This window comes from Taudactylus pleione, unplaced genomic scaffold (genome assembly GCF_031769625.1).
Source record: "Taudactylus pleione unplaced genomic scaffold, aTauple2 ptg000628l, whole genome shotgun sequence".
NCBI lineage: Eukaryota > Metazoa > Chordata > Amphibia > Anura > Myobatrachidae > Taudactylus > Taudactylus pleione.
Window position 1 is genome coordinate 1,305,212 of NW_028285030.1, and position 23,629 is coordinate 1,328,840.

The 23,629-nt window shown below is 43.5% G+C and overlaps 2 protein-coding genes and 1 pseudogene across 4 annotated transcripts in view; 2 read left to right on the forward strand and 1 right to left on the reverse strand.

Annotated features, from left to right (window-relative positions):
* RNF150 (ring finger protein 150) overlaps window positions 1-23,629 on the reverse strand; it is a 269,560-nt gene that overhangs the window by 180,928 nt on the left and 65,003 nt on the right. The window contains exons 2-4 of one of the 2 annotated variants that reach the window (XM_088454728.1): window positions 15,390-15,449; window positions 14,419-14,825; window positions 12,934-13,835 (exon numbers count right to left, since the gene is read on the reverse strand). The exons of the other annotated variant lie outside the window; for it this stretch is intronic. Of the exons in view, the coding sequence (XP_088310854.1) occupies window positions 13,314-13,835; window positions 14,419-14,825; window positions 15,390-15,449 (989 nt within the window). The 3' untranslated portion in view covers window positions 12,934-13,313. Of the gene's footprint in view, window positions 1-12,933; window positions 13,836-14,418; window positions 14,826-15,389; window positions 15,450-23,629 lie in introns of those variants that run through there. 2 annotated transcript variants of the gene reach the window in all.
* Window positions 4,961-11,478, forward strand: LOC148479239 (uncharacterized). Of its 2 annotated transcripts, XM_088454727.1 has the most exons (3): window positions 4,961-9,007; window positions 9,746-10,158; window positions 10,628-11,478. In XM_088454727.1, the coding sequence occupies exon 1, from the start codon at window positions 5,106-5,108 to the stop codon at window positions 6,075-6,077; it is 972 nt and encodes a 323-aa protein (XP_088310853.1). In that variant the 5' UTR covers window positions 4,961-5,105; the 3' UTR covers window positions 6,078-9,007; window positions 9,746-10,158; window positions 10,628-11,478. The 2 variants fall into 2 exon arrangements, with proteins under 2 accessions (XP_088310853.1, XP_088310851.1); XM_088454725.1 differs by having other exon boundaries at window positions 4,961-10,158.
* LOC148479240 (uncharacterized) overlaps window positions 20,028-23,629 on the forward strand; it is a 51,475-nt pseudogene continuing 47,873 nt past the window's right edge.

Genomic DNA, 23,629 nt, shown 5'->3' on the forward strand with positions numbered 1-23,629 from the left:
AGATAATTTACAGCACCATTGGTGGTATGTGTTCACAGGTAACTCACCTTCAGTCAAAAGGATGTTTAGTGGTTTCATTCACCCAGTAATCATTATAATCATTGTATTAATTTTGCTCATTTTGTGGAATTGCTATCTATCTTATGATTTTAGGAAAATGGTAAATAAAGCATCTGCACCGGTAGGGACTCTCTCTGTCACACATAAGAAGAGTGCCTCTGAGTGGGAAGAGTGTTTAGCGTGTGAAAGAATTACATTGATCACACCTGAGAAGAAATGTTTTTTCTGTAGTACTGATGTTGGAAGAAACCCCTCTTTCTAGGGAAAGATGCGCCGGGATTCTTGGTATTCTAGTGATGAATGATGCTTGCATCTACTTGCATAGGGTGCCTATGGAAGTAATATAGTTACTATGAAAGCCATGACTCCAGTAAGGGAAACATAGTATGTTTTAATAAAAAGAGGGGATTGTGAGAGTCTATAATAATTTATAGTGTTTATTTAAAACATACTGTATGATTCATCAGAAAAAGCCATTTTCCTTTACACAAATATCATGAGATGGAAGCACATTACGGTATACTGAACGAGCAGTTACAAGACAACAGCAGCTGAAGGATCCCAGAATAGGATACCAAGTCTGGACACTGTGAAAAAACGACAAACTGGAGATGCATGGACACATCCTATGTACTTGTTAAAATCAATCATATGTATTCTATTCTGTCAAACCATTTTTGGCAAATGTCTGTGTCAGCAGTTTTCTGAACTTATAAAAGTCGGCTCAAAGAGGATGTACCTCTGAGAGCTAAGTGCAATTCACCACAGTGTGTGTTGAGTTTCCTTATCTTCCCAGCCGGCTGTAAGGAGAATTGGTAGAGAACAGGAGTAGTGTTTTGCATACTGTGATCCAGGGGTAGGAAGCCTCGTCACCCCAACAGTACCGAGCTTCCTCTCATTGCCAGTGCAATGTGTTTCTCAGCGAGAGCTGAGAGAGAGCGTTCCTGAGCTAGTCTGCCTGCGTGTTGGATTCTGCCAAGTCTGCTATACCTGAACCTGCTCCTAAACCCTGCTGGATACCCCTGCCTCCTCCTATTGCCTCTCCCACTGCCTGAGTACCTGTGTCAGTCATTTACCTTGCACCCTGGCTCCACTTGCATTTCCTCTGGACATTATTGTTTCTGCCAGCAATCACTTCAAGTCTGCTAATTCACTTCGGCCTGCCACTCACCTCAATCAGCAATTCACTCCAACCTGCAGTTCTTTCCAGCCTCACAAACCCCGGAATACCCTACCCTCCAACATGACCCGTTCCATTAGGTACAAAACACTCTGCTCCTGGACTTCCCACCTAATTTATGATTGCAGTCACCTGTGTTGAACTAGGTAATTGATGGGACAGGTATTTCAGCACAGGTGGCTGTAATCATAAATTAAGACGTAAGTCCAGGACCAGAGCAATTTGTACCTAATGGAATGGGTCATGTTGGAGGGTCTGGAATACTGGATTACCTTCTGTTGTCACTACCTGGACTTTTTTTCCATTTGCATCACTACAGTTCCCAAGTGCACTTACAGGGGTAATCAATATGGGAGCGAAAAGTCCGTGCTGGACTTTTCGCTCCACATCGGAGATTTTCCAGGGATAAAGTATCGGGCGCGCTCTCGCTTTATCCCCGTATTCAATATAAAAGCTACGAAAACGGGAACCTGCCAAAGGGGATCTGCGTAAAAAAACGAAATTTACCTGGAATAAATTGTAGGACCCCCCTAAAATTGTAAAAACATGGGGGATCACTATAGGTACCCCCGTTTTAGCCTTCAAATCAAAGTCGGGGATTTAAATAGCCGCAGCAGGTGTTTTTTCCCCGACATTGAAGAAGTGTTGCAGAAGAGCACTTAGGTTATTTTTTTTCATTTTTTTAAGTGGTCCCAAATTTGGGGTACATAAAAATGGGTACTAGCATATTTTTATGTCCCTAAAGTAATTTTTTTTAAATTCTGCAACCATGCAATTGCCGCTAATAATCTATTCTAGAAAACACCTGCCACATACTTGCAGAATAGCCCTGAACCTATTTCCCTATTGTTAAACACTTTTTTCCTTTTTTTTTTCATCCCAATTTTTAAATTAATTTTTTGGGGTGTCCCTATTTTTTTTTTTTTACTTTTTTTGACACAGTTATTTTTAAAATGTCATTCCCAGGGGTGCAGGCTATTTTTTTTTAAGCCTGCACCCCTAAGCCCCAATTCTGCACTGTCAAACCACTTATTAAAAATTCCACATTTATTTTTAAATCAGCTCCAGTGTCTGCTCCTTATACCACCCCGAGTCCACAACAAAACCAGAACCTCACAAAGGTTATGTTCACACAAAATACTTACATGAAAAGAATGTCAAAATACTTACATGAAAATAAGGTGTCAATAATTATTTGTCTGACCTGTCAACCCATCCCAACCCCCTCTTCTGTGTGCTTCACCAGATGATACAGGTTAACGGTCTATTGTAATATGAAATGGACTGGCTTGCTGTAAGGACATATTATGCAGTAAAAAGCAACACTCAACATTATCAGACAACATTAGAGGAGGACATTACCTAACTTATCAGGATGCCAGAACCTGATCTTTAACAGTCTTAGGAGTTTCTTTACTAAGCATTGGGTTCTAAAACCCAGCGCTTGGGGTATGTAGTCATAACAGCATGAACAAGGGTAGCCTGTAATAATGCTAATTATGCTTATCTTATCATCAGAATCCACTTGCACATTCAAGGAGTAAGGGTGATGGCGGTTAGTATAGACTTCCACCTTCTGCAGAGGTGGTCTCAGCCCAATATATATACAGTATATAGCTCCCAGGACATTAGGTACTCCTGTAAGGCTGTAGAATGCTACCTTGAGCTCATAAAACTATCGGTCCATGGCCTGCATTCACCCATGCACATATGTAACCACCTGCGAAATGAATGACACGGACAACCGGATTGCCAACTATAATTCTGTCAGTTTTATTGAATAAATCACAAAGAAGTATGGTGGCTAGGAAAAGGACGGCCTATTTAATTGGGAAATGTGTATATGTAACTCTAACAAACAATTAAACATTCTCCAAAAAACTCAAATATAATCACATAGGAGGATGGGCCCAAGCTCCGGCCCAACCACTACCTCAACTCGAATGAGGGCTGTTAGTTGGCCTACTACCACCCCCCCATTCGGTACCACAAAGTGAAAGGGTGGTGGCCAACTGCCCACCCCACCCAGCCTCAACTTGAGGTGCAGGTCAACGCTTCCCCCAGTGACTAAAGGAGCCCACCTGGACCGGTGGTGCCCAAACCCTCCACAGGGTAATCGCTTACGTCCCAGTTGACCGTCCCAGCAAACATCTCAGGGCACATTATACTGTAAACCCATGACAATTAGGCCGTCCCACCCGCGAAAACCAACACTAACCATTGAGATAGGCAGGTGGGTCAACGTTTCCAGTAAAAGAGACCGCCCACTCTCAGGCAGCAACTGAAAAAGAGAAGGGAACCACAAGCCATTCCGTGTCAAATCAAACATGTTTTGTTAAAATTTTACCTCACCAGCTCAGATTTTGTTCAAATTTGGTATATGGAGAGTATATGATAAGCTTTGTGAGCAAAATGTTTGATCATGATTATCTCAAAAAGTGCGTTGACAAAAAAGTAAAAAAAAATTCTGGAAACAGTCTATACTAATGTTAAATGTTTGTCAAAATTTAGAAGTGGGAGTATAACAGGTTCATAGTTATAAATAATTTTTAAAGCAAGCTGGTTTATTCAAAACAAGCCAGGTGTATTACAAGTAGTAATAGGTAATAATAGATCATTAGTTTAATTATATAAATCAAGCTGAATAGAAATACTTGACCTTGTATTAGTCAGTCAACAATGTTAGCTGAAGATAGTTTGACAATGCCTCAGTGGTTTTTAAAGTGTCATCAGGAGACATGACATAAATTCTTCCAGTTGGAGTTATAGGGTCGACTTTGCACAAGACATCTATTAGAAATATCCATAATACATTAGTACAGACTAGTTCCAGAATTTTTTAAAACTTTTTTGTCGGCGCACTTTTTGAGATTATCATGATCAAAAATTTCAGTTTGAATTTGGTAAAGTTTTTCCTCACAAAGCCTATTGTGTTGTATATGAAAGGGCATAAGAAACACAGTAAAATGACACCACTCCCATCTCTCTAGTTTAATTAGGAGAGCTGCTATGGCGATTTGAAAATCTGCTGGTTGTGCATTTTTGACAATTTTTTAAAACAGCATAATATATTTCAATAATATTTTGTATTTTTCTTAGACTACTGTGATAGGATCACTGGTAAAGTGGTCTGTGACAGGGACATTTATCCCAGATTCCTGTCCTATGTGTTTAAAATCCCCAGGAGAAAGTCTGCAGTGTAGCAGGCTTGAGTTTCGGCTTTTTGAAAAGCCGGTTTGGGACCTGGGGGTTGTGGGTGAGAGGAGAGGGAGGGCTCCACCCACGGCCACTCCAGGTTTTGGTTCTCGCAGCCTGCTAACAGGCTTGATTGGGTTCCCACCTGAGAGTGGCCAATATAAGCCTAGTGTGTTGAGGGCTGATTGTCTCACCTGGGAGAGCAGACAGGGAGTTTGCTCAGAGACACTTGGAAAACCTATCTGTGAGTACTGTACTGTGCTGTGCTTTGTTGCTGGCGAGGGCATTAGGCCCTGCCAGGTTCTGGTAGTGAGGGAACTACCTGTGAAGTTAGTGCCCCGACAGGGCTAGGATTTACGTTTATGTTTTCTTTGTGTTATTTCTGACATTGTACAATAAAGACTGGCGCCGACCAGCTTGTACTTGCATCCAGACTGGTGTGCTGCTTCCCTGCTGCTGTGTGTGTGTGTAAGGAAGGAGTCCTCTACCCAGGAGAGGGACCCCCTAACCTAACTGTGTCACAATATGGTGGAGAATGCGGGCAACCACACACACTAAAGTTGCAGCAAGAGGAAAACTTTCCATTTAAAAATTAAAGGGACAGACACCCAATTTGTGAGTGTGGAAATAACACTGTGTCCTTGGAGTCCCATAGAGGAGGCGTCAGCCAATGCTCAGAGAGGCAAGGTTCAGCTTCCAACCTACACCCCAGGACAAAATGGAGGACATTGTTAAGGCCTTGCTCCAAGCTACAGCAGCTCAGCAGGAATTTACCAGGGCTCAGCAGGAGACAAACAAACTTCAGCAGGAAGCTACCTGGGCTCAGCAGGAGACAAACAAACTTCAGCAGGAATCTACCAGAGCTCAGCAGGAGACGAACAAACTTCAGCAGGAAGCTACCTGGGCTCAGCAGGAATCCTCCAGGGTGCAACTGTTGGCCTTGGAGACAGCCCAGAGGCAACAACAGGTCGCCATCGAGGAAACCCGCCAGGCCTTAGCGGAAAACAGCCAGGCCATAAAAGAGGTGGTACAGCACCTGGTCGCCCGGCCCAGAGATGTTAATACTGGTCCTCCCACCACCACTCACTCCGTACGAGCCAGTCACTTCCTCCAAAATATGACTTCGGGCGATGATGTGGAGGCCTATCTCGCCGCATTTGAAAGAACGGCCGAAAGGGAGAGTTGGCGCCAGGAGCAGTGGGCAAGTCTGGTGGCACCTTTTTTGTCTGGGGAGCCACAAAAAGCATATTTCGACTTATGCCTGGCTGATGCTAAGGACTATAAAAAACTAAAACAGGAGATCCTAACTCGCTTGGGAGTCACCACCTTTGTTCGTGCCCAACGGGTCCACCGCTGGGAGTTCCATATGGACAAGCCTCCACGTTCACAGATGCATGACCTCGTCCATCTGTCCTCAAAATGGCTACAGCCCGAGACGCTGACGGGACCACAGATCGTGGAAAGGGTCGTGATGGACCGGTACCTGCGCAGCGTTGCGGGTAATGATTGCAAGTGGGTGAGCCATGCAGACCCTAAGACCGCGGACCAGTTGGTCGAGCTAGTGGAGAGGTACGTGGCGGCTGAGGAGTATGCCCCACCAAGCCCCGATGGCGCACTGGCGAACTCCCACAGACACTGGTAAGACTGTTCCAGGGGAGAAGGGTGCTGGGCGGTGGGATGTCCCTAAGACCGAGGGTGTAGAACCTGGAGACAGGCCTGCCAGGCCAGGAAGGTTCTTGCCCCGTAAACGACTAGACATTAATATGATTCAGTGTTTCTGGTGTGGTGACTTCGGCCATATTTCCGCTAATTGTTCACTTACAACTGAACCTATGCAATGTGATACTGCTCATGTCTACCGCAGGGGGTCTTTCTTTGCACAGACAGCCTGTACGGCTGACCGGCAGGCTGAGACTGATAAGCACATGTGTGTACTCACTGTAGATGGCAACCGAGTAGAGGCACTGTTAGACTCTGGTAGCTTGGTGACACTTATAAAAGCTGAGCTGGTGAACCCCTTGAGGCATAAGGGGAAAACTGTTGATGTGACCTGCATACATGGGGATAATCGATATTATGTTACTGCCGAGGTGAACATCGAGACACCATGTGGCTCTGCTATAGTTTCTGTGGGTTTGGTGCCTGGTCTGATGTACGATGCAATATTGGGGAGAGACTTTGCTCACTTCTGGAAATTGTGGGAAAGCCGTTTTGTTCCAGAAGTGAACAACCCCGGTCCACTTGAGAAGGTTGTCGATATAGTGGAGGAGGGAGTTTCTTCTGAGTCAGAGTTATTTCCTTTTCCTACTATGGTTGGCGAACTAGAGAATGCGGAGCGTGACGGTGGCCCGCCAACTGATGTGCCTCCCATTGAGGTGGGAAGTGTTGTTGGGCCAGTGGATCGTCTGCCTGATTTAGAGGTCAGAAGAGAGGTCTTTGCCGTGGAGCAATTGAATGACCCTACTTTGGTAAAAGCCAGGGAGAATGTAAAGGTAGTTGATGGTAAACCCGTAGACCCTGATAGTCCTTTGTTCTATCCCCACATGGCAATGTGTCAGGATTTATCCTGCCCTGAGTGTCGGTATCATGCTCCCAGACCACGTTTTAAGGGTCCACTAGTTCCATTGCCTATTGTAGAGGTGCCAATAGTGAGAGAGCACCTGAAACAGGCTCAATAGGCACAGCAGAGGGTATACAACTGCAATGCTCGGTTACGCAGCTTTGCTCCTGGGGACAGAGTGTTAGTGTTGGTTCCCACTGTGGAAAATAACTTTTGGCTAAATGGCAAGGGCCCTTTGAAATCTTAGAAAGAGTGGGACAGGTCAATTACAAAGTTTACCAGCCGGGGAAAAGAAAGCCGGAACAGATATACCATATAAATCTGTTAAAGCCCTGGAAAGATAGAATGGTACTGTCGGATGTCCGAGCCCCTCCAGTAAGTCCAGGGCCCTTAGTTCCCGAAGTGACAGTGGCAAAAATCCTGTCGGCAATTCAACAACGAGAGGTCAAGGAGTTTCTGGTTAGAAATAGGGTGCTGTTCTCAGACGTACCTGGGAAAACCTCGGTCGTTAAACATGACATCATCACTGACCAAGGGATTAAAGTTAATCTAAAGCCCTATAGGTTACCAGAAGCACCAAGAGCATCGGTGTCGAAAGAAATTAAAAATATGCTAGAGTTAGGGGTTATTGAAGTATCACATAGTGAATGGTCAAGTCCCATTGTGTTGATTCCAAAGCCCGACTGGAGTGTGCGTTTCTGCAATGACTTCCGAAAGTTGAACAGTGTTTCAAAATTCGATGCCTACCCGGTGCCACAGTGGAGAAGGAGGCGTTGGCCATAAAGTGGGCGTTGCAAACTTTTACATTTTCGGTGGAACACAGGCCAGGGGGCCTGTTGTTTAAAGCAGACGCGTTGTCACGCGTTCATTGTTTGGGTGCTTCAGTTGTTCCGCCCCATAGGTCGAAACAAAGGGGGGGGATATGTGATAGGATCACTGGTAAAGTGGTCTGTGACAGGGACATTTATCCGAGATTCCTGTCCTATGTGTTTAAAATCCCCAGGAGAAAGTCTGCAGTGTAGCAGGCTTGAGTTTCGGCTTTTTGAAAAGCCGGTTTGGGACCTGGGGGTTGTGGGTGAGAGGAGAGGGAGGGCTCCACCCACGGCCACTCCAGGTTTTGGTTCTCGCAGCCTGCTAACAGGCTTGATTGGGTTCCCACCTGAGAGTGGCCAATATAAGCCTAGTGTGTTGAGGGCTGATTGTCTCACCTGGGAGAGCAGACAGGGAGTTTGCTCAGAGACACTTGGAAAACCTATCTGTGAGTACTGTGCTGTGCTTTGTTGCTGGCGAGGGCATTAGGCCCTGCCAGGTTCTGGTAGTGAGGGAACTACCTGTGAAGTTAGTGCCCCGACAGGGCTAGGATTTACGTTTATGTTTTCTTTGTGTTATTTCTGACATTGTACAATAAAGACTTGCGCCGACCAGCTTGTACTTGCATCCAGACTGGTGTGCTGCTTCCCTGCTGCTGTGTGTGTGTGTAAGGAAGGAGTCCTCTACCCAGGAGAGGGACCCCCTAACCTAACTGTGTCACACTACATATATACTCTCCATATACCAAATTTTAACAAAATCTGAGCTGGTGAGGTAAAATCAGTTTGTTGATTTGACAAGAAATTATCCGCCCATCTCCTCATCTCATGAACTAATTCTATCGGTCATTTACCTAACCCAACAGAAACAAGCTTCTCCCCTTTCCATGTGTTCATTGAATAAGCAGGCTCAGGGCCTACAGATTTATGTTTCTATGTCCATATAAAATGTCCTCCATTATCTTTCCATTGTGACTCTTGACAGGGGAAGCAGAATGATGTATGAGATTCTCTCTTCAAGGCCGACAGTATCTGCGCCAATTAGCAAGAAAAATTTGGATGGCTAATACCCAACACCCTGGAGATTCACCATACAGCTTGTGCAGGCCAGAGCCAGATTGGGATAATGCTGTTCCAGGATTAAACTGCTATTTGACCAGGATTAACTCATTTCTACAGATTCATCAGACTGTTATTGTTAAGGTGAATGAACTGTATATTCTCGCCATTAGACCACACATTTAGGTTCAAGCACCCAGGGAAAAAAACTGGTGAACCTCCCTCACCATTTTATTTCGTCTGCTCGGCTGATTTTTTGTAGTGCTGCATACCTATAGTAGCTAGTAATGTATAGTGTTCCCCAAAACACCATTTTCCTACAGCCACGGTGTAGTACATATTTCTATCCCTTTTTAAATCCACCCTAGACCAATTGGCCTTCATGTCTGTCAGAAGCTACTCATTTGTTTTGGCACATGTAGCAAAACTTTCACTGTGTGGAGCTTGATAAATTAGGTTTTGCAAAAATCGGGATGCAATGTGTAAAGGGGGACATCCACTAGACGATTTTACTCCCTGTACAATCTCAAAACGATTTTCCGTTGATTTTACCCTTGACATTTTATCTTTTAGTCTGAACGATTTGCAAACTATCTGCAAAAGATCTAACGATAAACTATGTCGTTTTACTCTATGATTGACAGGTTTCAGCTATAGTGGGTAGATATTATTCTTGAGGGTTGGGCATGGCTATAATTAGGGAATAAATAGGTGTCGGCCATTTTAACCATTGCATTTAGGGTCTGTGGCTAGTTTGGTTTATACCTACTGAACGCTGTTGCATTGCTAATTTGTTGTGGTTTGTTTTTGTCTTGTCTTTAAACAAATTCTGCTTATTTCTCTTCCTTATGGATCCTTCTTATCGCTATCGCGTGATGACAGCATATGCTGGAGTCGTGCTTTTAGCTGATAGGGAGAGGTCTGAGAGACCAAGAAGGGTGCACTCATGCTGGACCAGGGAGTGGTTGCTGCAGAGGGATACTCTGTCGCACATGCCACTGCTGATGGGACTTCGTGAGAACAACCCTGATGACTTCCGCAACTATCTGAGGATGGATGACGTCACCTTCCGGGAGTTATTGAGTTTGGTGACGCCCTATATCCAGAGGCAAGACACGAGGATGTGAAGGGCCATACCCCCTGAGAGGCTGATCGCTACCCTGCGTTTCCTGGCGACTGGCAGATCCGTTGCTGACTTAAAGTTTGGCACCCTCATCTCAGCGCAAACTTTAGGTCGCATAATTCCAGAGACGTGTCGAGCCATATTTATGGTTTTGGAGGCTGAGTATTTTGAGGTAATCATATTTTATAGCGTTCATTTTTAAATGCTGCAGGGCCCCATTACCCAACCCCCCCCCCCTCTGAAATGTGTGTATGTGCAGGTCTCATAGTATACACTTGCAGGTCCCAGCAGTCCACCCTAATCTGTCACACATCATGTGCTGTCCCTATACTATATGCTGCACAACGCCACTCTCCCCCCCCCCCCCCCCTGAAATGTGTGCATGTGCAGGTCTCATAGTACACACTTGCAGGTCCCCGCAGTCTGCCCTAATCTGTCACACATCATGTGCTGTCCCTATACTATATGCTGCACGACCCCACTCCCCCCCTGAAATGTGTGTATGTGCAGGTCGCATAGTAAATATAGCCACACCTCACACAACCGTTTTTAATAATATGTTTAAAATTTGAATATAATTTGTTTAAAATGTTTTTTTTTAGTTTTCTAATTTTTTTTTTTTATTATTTATTTCATTCTAGTTTCCATCTTCTGTAGAGGAATGGCAAACAATTGCTCTGGAATTTGAAAATAAGTGGAACTTCACAAATTGTGATGGGGCAATTGATGGGAAACATGTGCGCATTCTCCCACCAGCTCATAGTGGCTCACTGTACTATAACTATAAAGGTTATTTTAGCCTTGTGTTGATGGCCATTGTCAACGCACAGTATGAATTTATTTTTATAGATGTTGATAAAAATGGTCGTTCATCTGATGGTGGATCATTCAAGGACACCCAATTCTACCAAAGTATGATCTCTGGAGCCCTCAAATTACCGCCTGCTTCACAATGCAAGCATCAATTGAACTATGTATTTGTAACCGATGCGGCCTTTGGCTTATAGGAGAATTTAATGAGACCCTATCCCCAAAGGGATTTAAGCAAAGGGCAGCGTATTTTTAACTATCGTCTTTCAAGGGCTAGGCGCACTGTTGAAAATTCTTTTAGTATCATGTGCAGCAGGTTTAGAATCTTCTATACTCTAATTAATCTTGGACTTAAAAAAATGGAATGGGTAGTGATGGCCTGCTTTGTCCTACACAATTTTTTACGGCATAAAGCAACATTCCAATCACAGATACCTACCTCTGTTTTGGAGCGGCCGGAAAAAATGGTGAACAATGAAGTCTTGCCCTCACTATCCAGATCCAGACTCCCTATGGTTGCGTCTGGATGTACGAAAGCAATCAGGGAGGAATACCTCAATTATTTAAATAGTGTGGGTGCAGTGGAATGGCAAGATAATTGCATCTAAAATCTTGTTATACCCAGAAAAAAAAATTCTGAAAATAAAAGTTTTTTTCATGCACTTATTTACAGATAATTATTTGAAATAAAATTACTAAAATGTCATTAGATTCTGAACAAAAGTGTTCTTAATTAAAAGTTGGTTATGCTTTTTGCAAAATCCAAATATAATTACTTATTAGGATTTTTTTTTTTCTAAATAATGTAAAGTGATTGTGGTTTAAATTTGTTGGTATTATTTATTTTTTATTTTTTTTGGAAGAGGTATTTTTTTGGTTTTAGACCAACATCTGGATATAATATGGGTAAGGTTATGTTTTGGACTAAAAAAATTTTAACAATATTTGAAGCATACTTTAAAATACAACACCATCTCCATGGCCAAAAAAACAAAAAACAAAAAAAAAACACATCCCCAACAGGATTCCACCCCAAAACCATAATTTACAAAAATCAACATATACCCCTCAGTACTGTGGTGGCAATTGGTAATTTTGTCTGTTGCCCCCTAGTATGTATGTAATATATATATATATATATATATATATATATATAATAGTCCACATCGGCGGCACTCAGATATACATCAAATAATACAGGAGAATGTGATGAATATCACCACCGTTTCAGAGCTTTATTCCTGCCCCTTCATCAACGTCGACGTATTATTTGATGTATATCTGAGTGCCGCCGATGTGGACTATTTATTGTTGAGCCATCAGCTGTTGGCTTTGACTGGGAGGCACCTGCAAGTTTTCATGAATAAGGGGGTGCCATCCTTGGGGACTTATATATATGTATATAGTAGCTTCAGTAAATGGCAGCACTCAATGTCTTCATGGATCAATTTAATAAATGTATCAAATTGTTTTCAAACCACCAAGTGCCTGCGTCCACAAAATTGTGAACCAAAGTGAATCAGGCCCTGTATAGGATGAATGGAGGGCACGTGATTTCTTCCAAATCACTTCGCACTCCATGCAGTCCTAGCTGGGGTCCCCGCGGACTCCTTACGTTCACCTCAAACTCCTGTACACTCCCTGATTAGCAATGTGTTTGTGTGGACATATATATATATATATATATATATATACACCACTCATGCTGAAGACAGCCAACCCCAGGGGGAGGTGTTTCCTCATCCTGGGACTGCCAGTCCGGGCAGAGATCAGCATGGAGCAGCTTACACTGCTCTGTCTTTCGGTTCAACCGTACAGGGCTTTGTTGGGGTTGGAACCAATGCAGCCCCGATAGGTGTGTGTTATGCATGGCCAACGCTCATGTGCTGGTCCCAACGCCTGCCACATTCAGTGAGCATGCGGTGGGCACAAGCTCACCCACCACCAGCATCAGCCAACCCCTCAGGTAAAGTGAGGGCAGTAGGCGCTGCTGACACATACCCTGGATAATGAAAAACAGTCCCACAACCCACCCTTATTCTACTTGAAAGCACTACCAATAAAGAAAGACACAAGACCAGAGTTTGAAACTTTGTAAAAAATTTAAAAATAAAAAAATTATAGAAAACTGGACAGGATTCATTGATCATTACCAGACCAATGAGTGCCTCCTGAGTAGGGACTACCCAAAACCAAAGATTCAGGCACTGAAATAAATAATAATATACAGTCGGGAGATTAACATTGATGTTAACATAACCAGGGTAAAGACAAAGAAACAGGTTTGAAAAACAGTGTTCATGGGAGCACAAGAAATATGCATAATTCCAAATGTTCTGAAAACAGGTGCAAATGAAGTACACTGGCCAAAGTCATGGCACTGGGTACATGCTCAAGTTCATCCTTGACAAAGAACCAAAGTAAAAGGAGTGACCTTTTGAACACTAAAAAAACCGTCAAATAAAAAACACTAAAAATTATAATACTCATCTTCGGCCTCCAGATTGGCAATTGCACTCATCCATGATGAGCGCACTTCACTGCTGGATGTGCTGGGAATGGGAAATGGTGTCTGTGGGCTGCCCAACGCATTATAGGTGAGGGATGTGACGGAGGAGGAATTGGCACAAGTGGGCACGCCAGTCTATGAGGTGGGATTGAGATATTGCCAGAAGACAATGGGGTGGGCTGCAGCATAATATAAGACCCTATGTTACTATGCCCATGTAAATTTCCTTGAGCTAGTATCATAGCGTTATATATTATACGCTTGAAATGTGGCAGCTGGTCTTTAGCCATGCTGTCCATTTCGTGGCCGATGTGAGTTGCAAAAGATTGATTTGGACCCGGGGGTGTCTGTAAAACCTCCTCCGTGTGTCGCAAAAATCTGTCACTTCTTGACGGTCCAGAGGATGGAGTCTTGGAAGCCGCCCTCCGCTTCTTGGCGGGTGCTGGTACTGACGGCCTCTCCATTGTCGACTCCATGACCTCTGTGGGCTCGCTGGTTGAAGGGACAGGATCCACATCCAGGACTTCCTCCTTGGAAAAATGACAAACAAAAATTAAAAATATTTAGGCTTAAAAAAAAATAAACAAACAGTGGTTTTCAAGTCCCAAAAAACTGAAAATTGACAAAAGAGTTGGTCCATTCTTGATCAGTATGATATACCACTAACCTGCATGGCAGTGAAGATCCCAACAGGTAATTTTTTTTATCTATTTACTAACATAACCCTGTCCCCCCCTAATACTAACCCTCCCTTATGGGTGCCTAACCCTAACCTTCCCTTCCAGTGACTAAACCTGACCCCCCTTCCCCGCAGCATAAGTCTCCCGGGGGGTGCCTAACCCTAAGTCCCCCCCGGGAGCCAATAACCTAAACCTCCCGCCCGCAGCTGTCCGCGCCCAGCTTATTCTATGATCGTTAAGCTGGGTGTCGGGCTCCCACCATAGGTGTATTGACAGGTGCGGGATTTCAATGACAGTCATTAGACCCTTGCTGGGATTAGAAGGTCGGGATGCTGACGGTCAGCATTTCGACAGTCGGCATACCGTCCATTCAAGAGTCAAATAATAACCTATGAAAAAAAAAAAAATAAAATAAAATAGTTTAATTGCATACTTCGTTCTGACCCTCCAAATCCTCCACAAGGTCCTCTCCAACCTCGGGCTCCAGGGAGCACCACAACCATCTCTTTGGTTCTTGGTCAAGGACGAATGTGAGCATGTCATAATACCATAACTTTGGCTTTCTGACTTCATCTGCACCTACTCCCGAACGCTTGGAATTTTCACACTTCTTGTGCTCCTTCAGGAACACTGTTCTCAAACCCTGGATCTTTGACTTCACCCAGTCTATGCCAACATCACTGTCGTACTCCCGACTGTATATCATCAATTTTTTCAGTGCCTGAAGCTTCACATCTCGGTTGGAGTAGTCCCTACTCGAGAGCTTCCAGAGGCACTCATTGGCCTGGTAAAGTTCAATGAATCCTCTAATAAATGCTCTGGATTGTGTACCAGTCATGTCTGCAAGTAGAAATTTTTTTTTTTTTTAAACAAACAAACACAAAAACATATGCATTACCCCCCCCCAGTATCCCTTACACAACAACCCCAGTAGTCCCCTTTATGCAGTGCCTGTGCCCCTTATGCATGCCCCCAGTACCCCCCCCCCCCTTATGCATGCCCCAGTACTCCCCCCCTTATGCTTGCCCCCAGTAGTCTCCTTTATGCAGCATCCCTGGTAGTCCCCTTCATGCAGCACCTCCCAGTAATGCCCCTTATGCAGCACCCACAGTAGACCCCTTTATGCAGTTCCTGTGCCCCCTTATGCATGCCCCCAGTACTCCCCCCTTATGCATGCCCCCAATAGTCCCCTTTATGCAGCACCCCCAGTAGTCGCCTTTATGCAGTGCCTGTGCCCCCTTATGCATGTCCCCAGTACTCCACCCTTATTATGCAGCACCTCCAGTAGTCCCCTTTATGCAGTGGCAGAGCCCGATTGCGTGCCCCCTCTTGTCCCCCTTCCCAGTGCCAGTCCCCAGGGAGTGCAACATTGGTGGTCAGTGGTTTGCCACTGTATGTACTTACCTAATTGCTGATAAATGATCCACGTTGTCCTCCGTGTGCTGCTGCTTGCTTCAGCTCCGTCTGGACATAAACAACAAAATGGAGGTTTGGGAGTGTCAGTGGGAGTGGTTGATCATTTATCGTTAACGATCTTTAAGCGATGTGCAAACGATCTTCAAACGATCTTGAAGCGATCTGACAGCGGTCAAGTGAAATTGACCAGCATGTTCGGTCAAGCAAGCAGCTGGAGCGCATATCGTTGATTGTTAACCACCAAATACTACACGATTTGCAAACTAATTTTAAACGATTGAACGATAATGACATCGTTATCGTTCAATCGCCTGCAAAAATCGTGTAGTGGATGCCCCCCTTAACAGAGGAGGCAAATGAGGAAGGCAGGAAGGAAGGAAGTTAACAGTAGTGATTGTATGATATATCACTTGTAAACTACATAGGTGCAAATAATAGTCAAAATGATATCATTATGTATAAGGGCACTGTAGCATGCAACAATTACTTAGACACCAATATCCTGGAGGAAGATATTTAATACAAAATAATGCAATGTTAATATTAGGCTGCAGTCCAAATGTTTTATATAATTGAGTTGTGCTTACCTAGGAATGGTCTGGTCAGGAACTTGGATCAAAATGTTAACATGTGATATGTGTGTAATATTTCTGTTATTTAAATTGGTGTGGATACCTATAAATAGCTTAAGAGAGTACAATTATTGAGACATAAATATGTACGATCTCTATATATTGGCAGGAGTTTGTGTGTAAGTTTGTCTGCATTAGCTGCAAAGTCTGACTTTAACAGATTTATCAAAGTAGTATGTAATAAAAATATTACAAATAAGTTTTATGGCTGTGCTGCTCTAATGTTTTTGTATACAATCAAAGCTGTATGGCAATATCGATCCCTGATGTGGGTATCTGGCATCCGTTCCAAGGACATGGGGCAGGTCTGCACAGTGGCTAGGGAGAGCTGGTTCCAGACCCCACAGAAGTGTGTCTTTGTGAGAGATAAGGCAGGATGAACTGGTCACACTACCCATGGCAAAATTGCGTGGTCAAAACAGTTTAAAAAATAATTCTGACTATGGCCCGTTTTCAATTAGCCGTGATAACTTTGCCGCCGTCGGCGAAATGTACTTATCACCTACATTGTGCGTTTTTGGCAAATTCATTTTTCCTGCGCGCCCCCGCTTTCGCCCTATTCAATTGCAAAGGACGCGAAAACGGTACACGGCGAAACGCAAACATGAAAAGTGCTGTCAGATTTGGGGAAATCAGTCTGACACCCCCCAAAACATGCTCTAACATTGGGGATCAATGTAGATGCCCCTGAATAGCCCTACTGAAGCTATTTGGGGTACTTAAATGCTGTCAATTGCTGTTAATTAGCGTCTATGTACAAGTGGTGAAGAATAGTGTTTAACAGTTATTTTGGTGAAAATAAATAGTCCCAGCAAATTTGGGGTACCTAAAATGGGTGCAAGCATGGTTAAAAATCGCAAAAGTGAAGTTTAAGAAACCGTGAAAAACGCAAATGCAATAAAAAAACACCTCCCCATACTTGCAGACCCCCCAAAGCTTATTTCGCTAGTTTTTCTCTCCTTTTTCAATGTCATTTTTTAGGGGTGTTCTTCAAATATTTTTGGGGATTTTTTTGACGCAGGTAACCTTTGGAGGGCTGTCCCAAGGGTGCAGGGTGGTTTCCCCACCTTTGCACCCCAAAACCGCAACTCTGCACTCTTTTACGCCTGGTATTCATAGGCGAAACTTGTCCGCCTATTACATTGCATTGACTTTCTGCTTACGCGAAAAGTCTTTGCAATTGAATCGGGTGAAAAGTTTCCGCTTGGCGAAATGACGTCACCCGCGATACTTTTCCGCGGATTCTGCCTTTTCGCCTCTAATTGAATACGGCCCTAAATGTCAAAATGCCTGGCCACTGTGACAAGAACAGTAAGATTACCACAGACTCAGTGCAGATTGGTAAAATTTGTATATGTTTTCAAGAATATAGGAGGGGCATAAAAGTACAGCACCTTACTAAAGGAGATATTAAGAGGGTCAACCCTCAGATATTGATGTACTTTACACCAAATCTTTATCAAAGACCATTGATTAAGTTGTTTACAATTCTGATGCTGGGCTATCATCCCTGATCACAGATGGCCTAATGCTGGGTACACACTGGCAGATATATTGGCTGATCAATTGGCCAGTGTGTACCAGCAATATGTCTGTGAACGACGTTGTTCACAAACATATCACGTCGGTTGTGTTGCACAGCCGATGGCAGATATATCGGTCCATCATGCTGTGTGCACACGAACGTCTGTACACTTGCAGTAGCAGCCGCGGGGAGGGGTCCGTGGCGCGACCCCTGTCTAGCTGGACCTGACGACAGAAGGAAGATTATGGTTGTTCAGTGTGTATGAACAACCATCATCTGCAGATCACACGATCTGCAGATATATCTACTAGGTATGTACCCACCTTAACTTATCCCTATAACAAATCACATTTCCACTGCTGCTCTGCACAAGACAAGATAGTCCTGTCTTGACTTGTGAAGTGGTACGGTACATTAAATCCTGTTACCTTTTTTGTATCGACCGTATGACATCTTCTTACTGTTCAACATTAGTAGCACATTCTGTCTTTCATAGAATCCTCCAACTTGTGGATAAAATTTCCCTTTGCAAGAGACACATAGTTATATGTGAAACATAGGTCTGTTTCCTGTGTGTGTTTCCCAATTGTCCAGATTCTAGAGTATTGTAGGCATGTCCACGGCCAATATGGTCTTTATACAACATAAAGTTGGTGCATTGCGGCTGCATGCATAGGTTGTAGTCAATGTAACAGAAAGTTAAAATGTTGGGAGGTATGCTGTGATCACGATGTCCTACTCTCACTGATCTATTTATGCTGTATAATAAGCATGCCCCTTGGTGCCATTTTACACACAGGGATGAACTTTATTGTTTTGGTATAATCTGACTGTGCTTTGTGCACTGTAGCAATGCAGTAGTCAAAGAAGTAAAAACAGGAAACATCTTTGAGCACTTTCTGGAAATAATCCCCACCCCTCAATAAAGCAACTTTCTAAGGCTCTGTCAAGAAAAGAAGAACTCCGATCAAAGTGGCGTTTTATCCATTAGGAACCCAAGTGGTGATCCTACTGGAAGAGTAGGGATACTATGGGAACGACACTTATCATTTCTAATAGACAGTACTATTTAACTACAGGATAAGACAAAAGTCACTGTCCACCAACCATTCTCCCTTCCTCTGCACCAACCGTCCTGCCTTCCTCCCTCCCCACCCACTTCTGCGGTACTTGTTAGTCATTGTCACTTTGAATGGCAGTGCCAAAGTTTGCTACCTTGAAAATGGTCATTCCGAAGTGATCATGTACCCTTCATTGGACGTTTAACAGTGAACAAAATTTACCACAGCTATTTCCAGCAAGATAGTGTTATTGTACACACAGCTCGTGTTATGATGCTACTGTGCAATGTCTTCTAGAAGTCTCACAGATGCACAGGTGAACTTGTTAATGAAGGGATTAAAATTTGCCCCGACTAGCAAACCTAACTTTTTGAATTATTTGTGGATTTAAATAGATTTACCTAGGATCAATTTAGAAAACTTATTTTACTTGATTCCAACGATGACTTGATTCCAACGATATACATTATTTGGCATTGTTAGAGGAAAACTTCAATTCCCCCACTGAGAGGTGCGTAGATATAAAACTATTTGATATAAACCAGAGTAATAAATTTCAACAGAATTAAACCCTTCCAATGAAGTCAAAATGTAAAAGGAAATCTTCCTTCTTTCCTATACACTTCAAAATGGCCAAATTGATTTTTTTACAAAACAACTCTAGATGATTTCAGAAGGCTATGTGATCAATCCTCCACAACGGGATATCACTTTAGCAATCTAACCATAAGCAAGAAACAAGCTCTAAAACAATTACAATCTGATCAAATATAATTAAACAGGCAGATGAGGGGGGAGGGCTGATCATTCAGGATAAGAAATACTACCTAATTGAGGTGTATAGACAATTGAATGATCAAACAATCTACATGACCTTAGATATGGATCCAACTGAAAGGTTCCAAACAGAACTCAATATCATGTTGGAACAAGTGATACAAGAGGGAGTCATATCTAAAGATACATGTCTTTTCCTATACCCTTTACATCCGATAATACCTACATATTACCATCTCCCAAAAATTGACAGGTCCCTCAGTAACCCCCCCGGTCGCCCCATAATCTCCGGTATATGTTTCCTAGCTTCTAACTTTCCTTGTTTTTAATGAACTCTCACCTACAGCCGCAAACTACCACTCATAAATCATACATCCGAGACACAACTTAATTTTTAGAATTAATTACATTAAGTGGCATCCTGATTATATTTTCATGACTTATGATGTACAATCTTTGTACACTAACATTCCACACAGCCTAGAGATCGAAGCCGTTAAACATTATCTAGATTTTGAAGTCGGTATTTCCCTTGGTCTAAATCAATTTATTACATCTTGCATTTCCTTTATTTTATCATATAACTACTTTTTATTCAACAATCAATTTTATTTAGATGTGAGGTACCGCTATGGGGACCAGGTTCACACCGAGCTTTGCCAACCTCTACATGGGCCTCCTTGAAGAGAAGCTCGTGTGGAGGGGCGAGTTTGTTGGGAATCTGGCCATCTATGGCAGGTACATAGACGATCTCGTTTTCATTTAGAAGGGGGGGTTGAATTAGCCAATTTATTTGTTAAATACCTTAGCGATAACCCATATCACCTTACCTTTACCAGTATGATTAGTGATACGACCATCAGTTTTTTAGACATAACCTTATCTGTGAGATCAATACACATACATCAAAAAGAAGTTGATTTAAACAACGATATCATCTTTAGGAGTAACCACCACAAATCTTGTTTAAAAAACATTCCAGCTGGTCAGATGCGTCGGATATATAGAAATTGTAGCAAAAAAAAAAAACATTTTGAGGAACATTCTAAACTGCTAACGGAAGCGTCTGAGGAAAAAGAATATCCAAAAACACTCCTGAGATTCTTTTACAAAAATGTCATCTTTAGATAGAAATTCATTACTACAGTATAAAGACTGCAAGACTACAAGTTTTAATAAACAAACACTAATTGAGAGATCCCTTAAATGTGTTACTAGATTTAATGCAGGGGCAAATAACATAAAAAAATCTTGTACACAGATCCACTCTTGATGGAAAAACTAGGGACAGGAATTAAAATATTTTCAAGAAAGCCAAAAGTTTGGGCAATGTACTTGCATCAATGTGTTTTAGAGATTAAAATACACCAAACATAAATTCCACACATATTAGAGACCACATAAAGTCTTCACATGGTTCAAGTAGCAGACAAATCTCAACATCAACTGTTGAGAGGAGACTTTGTGAATCAGGCCTTCATGGTCGTAATGCTGCGACAAAGTCACTATTGAGGATGAACAACAAAAAAAGAAGAGAATTGTTTGGGCCAAGAAACACAAGAAATGGACATTAGACCAGTGGAAATCTGTACTTTGGTCTGATGAGTCCAAATTTTAGATTTTTGGTTCCAACCGCCGTGTCTTTGTGAGACGCAGAGAAGGTGAGCGGATGGTTTCTGCATGTGTGGTTCTCACTGTGAAGCATGGAGGAGGAGGTGTGATGGTGTGGGGGTGCTTTGCTGGTGACACTGTTGGTGATTTATTCAAAATTCAAGGCATACTTAACCAGCATGGCTACCACAGCATTCTGTGGCACCATGCCATCCCATCTGGTTGGTTTACATGTTCACATCTTTCAATATTACTGCTGCCATCTTCATTATTATTAATTTTACTATTAGAAGCATTATTTTTGTATAAATCTAATCATTTTTAATTTAATTGCACTTTGATTTAAGTACCCATGTGCTATTTAAAGGAAGATTTAGGTCAACGGTGTCTAAATATTGACATATTATTGCTACTGTTTCATGTAGTTTTTATTCATTACAAAGTAACAAATGTTTGTATAATAATTAGCATATTTTTTTTTGATGTAGAAACATCTTTTTAGAAACATTTATTAGGATAATTGATCAATTAATTGCTTAAAAACCCAATTGGGTTACTCCCTATAAAACCTTCCCAGTATGGAGATGGGATAAGCTCCTCATGAAAATAGGAGATATGGTAAGAACTTACCTTTGTTATCTCTATTTCTACGAAGTCCATAGGGTTCCACAGGATACCTTGGGGTATAGGTGATGACGTCAGGCATCGGGCACCATAGATTTAAGTTTCAGCCTCCCAGGATGCACTATGGTTCCTCTCCTATACCCCGCCCCCGAGCCAAGGCATCTCAGTTACGTACCAAGCCATAGGCCGGAGGAGGAGAAGGAAGAGAGAGAAAAAAGATCTGGACACACAGAAGAATCACAACCTCAACAGAGGGAGACGGAAAAACCGGTGACCAGAGTAAAGCCCATTTGCAGCACAGGTGCGACAGGGAGGGAGTCCTGTGGAACCCTATGGACTTCGAAGAAATAGAGATAACAAAGGTAAGTTCTTACCATATCTCCTATTTTCTACATCGGGGTCCATAGGGTATCCACAGGATACCTTGGGGATGTCCCAAAGCAGTATCCTTCAAGGGTGGGGACGCTCCTGTGCTGAAAGGAGAATCCGCCGCCCGAAGGAAGCATCCTGAGAGGCAAAGGTGTCAAACGCATAATACCTCACAAAGGTATGGACAGAGGACCAAGTGGCAGCCTTGCAGATCTGGACTGCAGAGGCACCACGTCGAGCTGCCCACGAATGACCCACAGACCTAGTGGAATGAGCCCTCACAGAGGAAGGAACCGGAAGGCCTTCATGAAGATATGCTTCTGAAATGGCAATACGAATCCAGGCTGCCAAAGTCTGCTTTGAAGCAGGCCAACCCTTTTTACGGAAGCCATAAAGGACAAACAAGGCGTCCGACTTCCTAAACGAAGAAGTGTGGTCAACATAAATCCTTAAGGCCCGCACAACATCCAAAGTGGCCTCACCCACGGAAAGGTCAGGTGAGTTAAAAGCCGGCACAACGATTTCCTCGTTGATGTGGAAACTCGAAACAACTTTGGGAAGGAAACCAGGACGAGTGCGCAGCACCGCCCTGTCTTATGAAAATTCAGAAAAGGGGGTCTACAAGAGAGAGCCCCTGAGTCAGAAACACGTCTGGCCGAAGAAATGGCCAGAAGGAAAATTGTTTTAGCTGTCAGCCATTTAAGGTCCACTGAGCCCAGTGGTTCAAACGGCGGTCCCTGGAGAGCCCTCAGGACCACAGCTAAATCCCAAGGCGCCACCGGTGGAACAAAAGGTGGCTGAATTCGGAGAACACCTTGCATAAAGGTGCGCACATCAGGGATTGCAGCAATCCTACGATGAAACCAGACGGACATTGCAGACACCTGTACCTTCAGAGAAGCAAGGCGAAGCCCATGGTCTAGTCCCGCCTGTAGAAAAGCCAATACTCTAGACAGACGGAACTCCCGAGGTGCATAACCTCTTGGCCGACACCACTGGAAGAACGTATGCCACACAAGATGGTATATTCTTGCAGAAGAAGGTTTCCGAGCTCTTAGCATAGTCTGTACTACAGAGCTGGAAAACCGCCAGGACCTTAACATGGCCGTCTCAACAGCCACGCCGTCAAAGACAGCCGAGTCAGGTCCGGGTGAAGACAAGGACCCTGTGACAGAAGGTCCGGTCGTAGCGGCAACCGCAGAGGACTGTCCACAGACAGACCCTGAAGGTCTGAGAACCAGTGCCGCCTGGGCCACGCGGGAGCTATCAACAGGAGCGTCCCTCCTTCCTGTTTGAATTTCCGGATTACCCGTGGAAGAAGGGAAAACGGAGGAAAGAGATAAGCAAACCGGAACGTCCACTGGACGGACAGAGCATCCACCAGAGACGCCTTTTCGTCTCTTGTGCGAGACCCGTACATTGGCAACTTGTTGTTGTGCCGGGACGCCATGAGGTCGATCTCTGGAAGACCCCACCTGTCCACCAGAAGTTGTAAGACGTCCTGGTGCAAAGACCATTCCCCTGGATGAACGTCCTGGCGACTGAGAAAGTCCGCCTCCCAGTTGAGAACTCCCGGGATGAATACTGCTGATATGGCCGGGAGATTGCGCTCCGCCCAGACCAGGATGC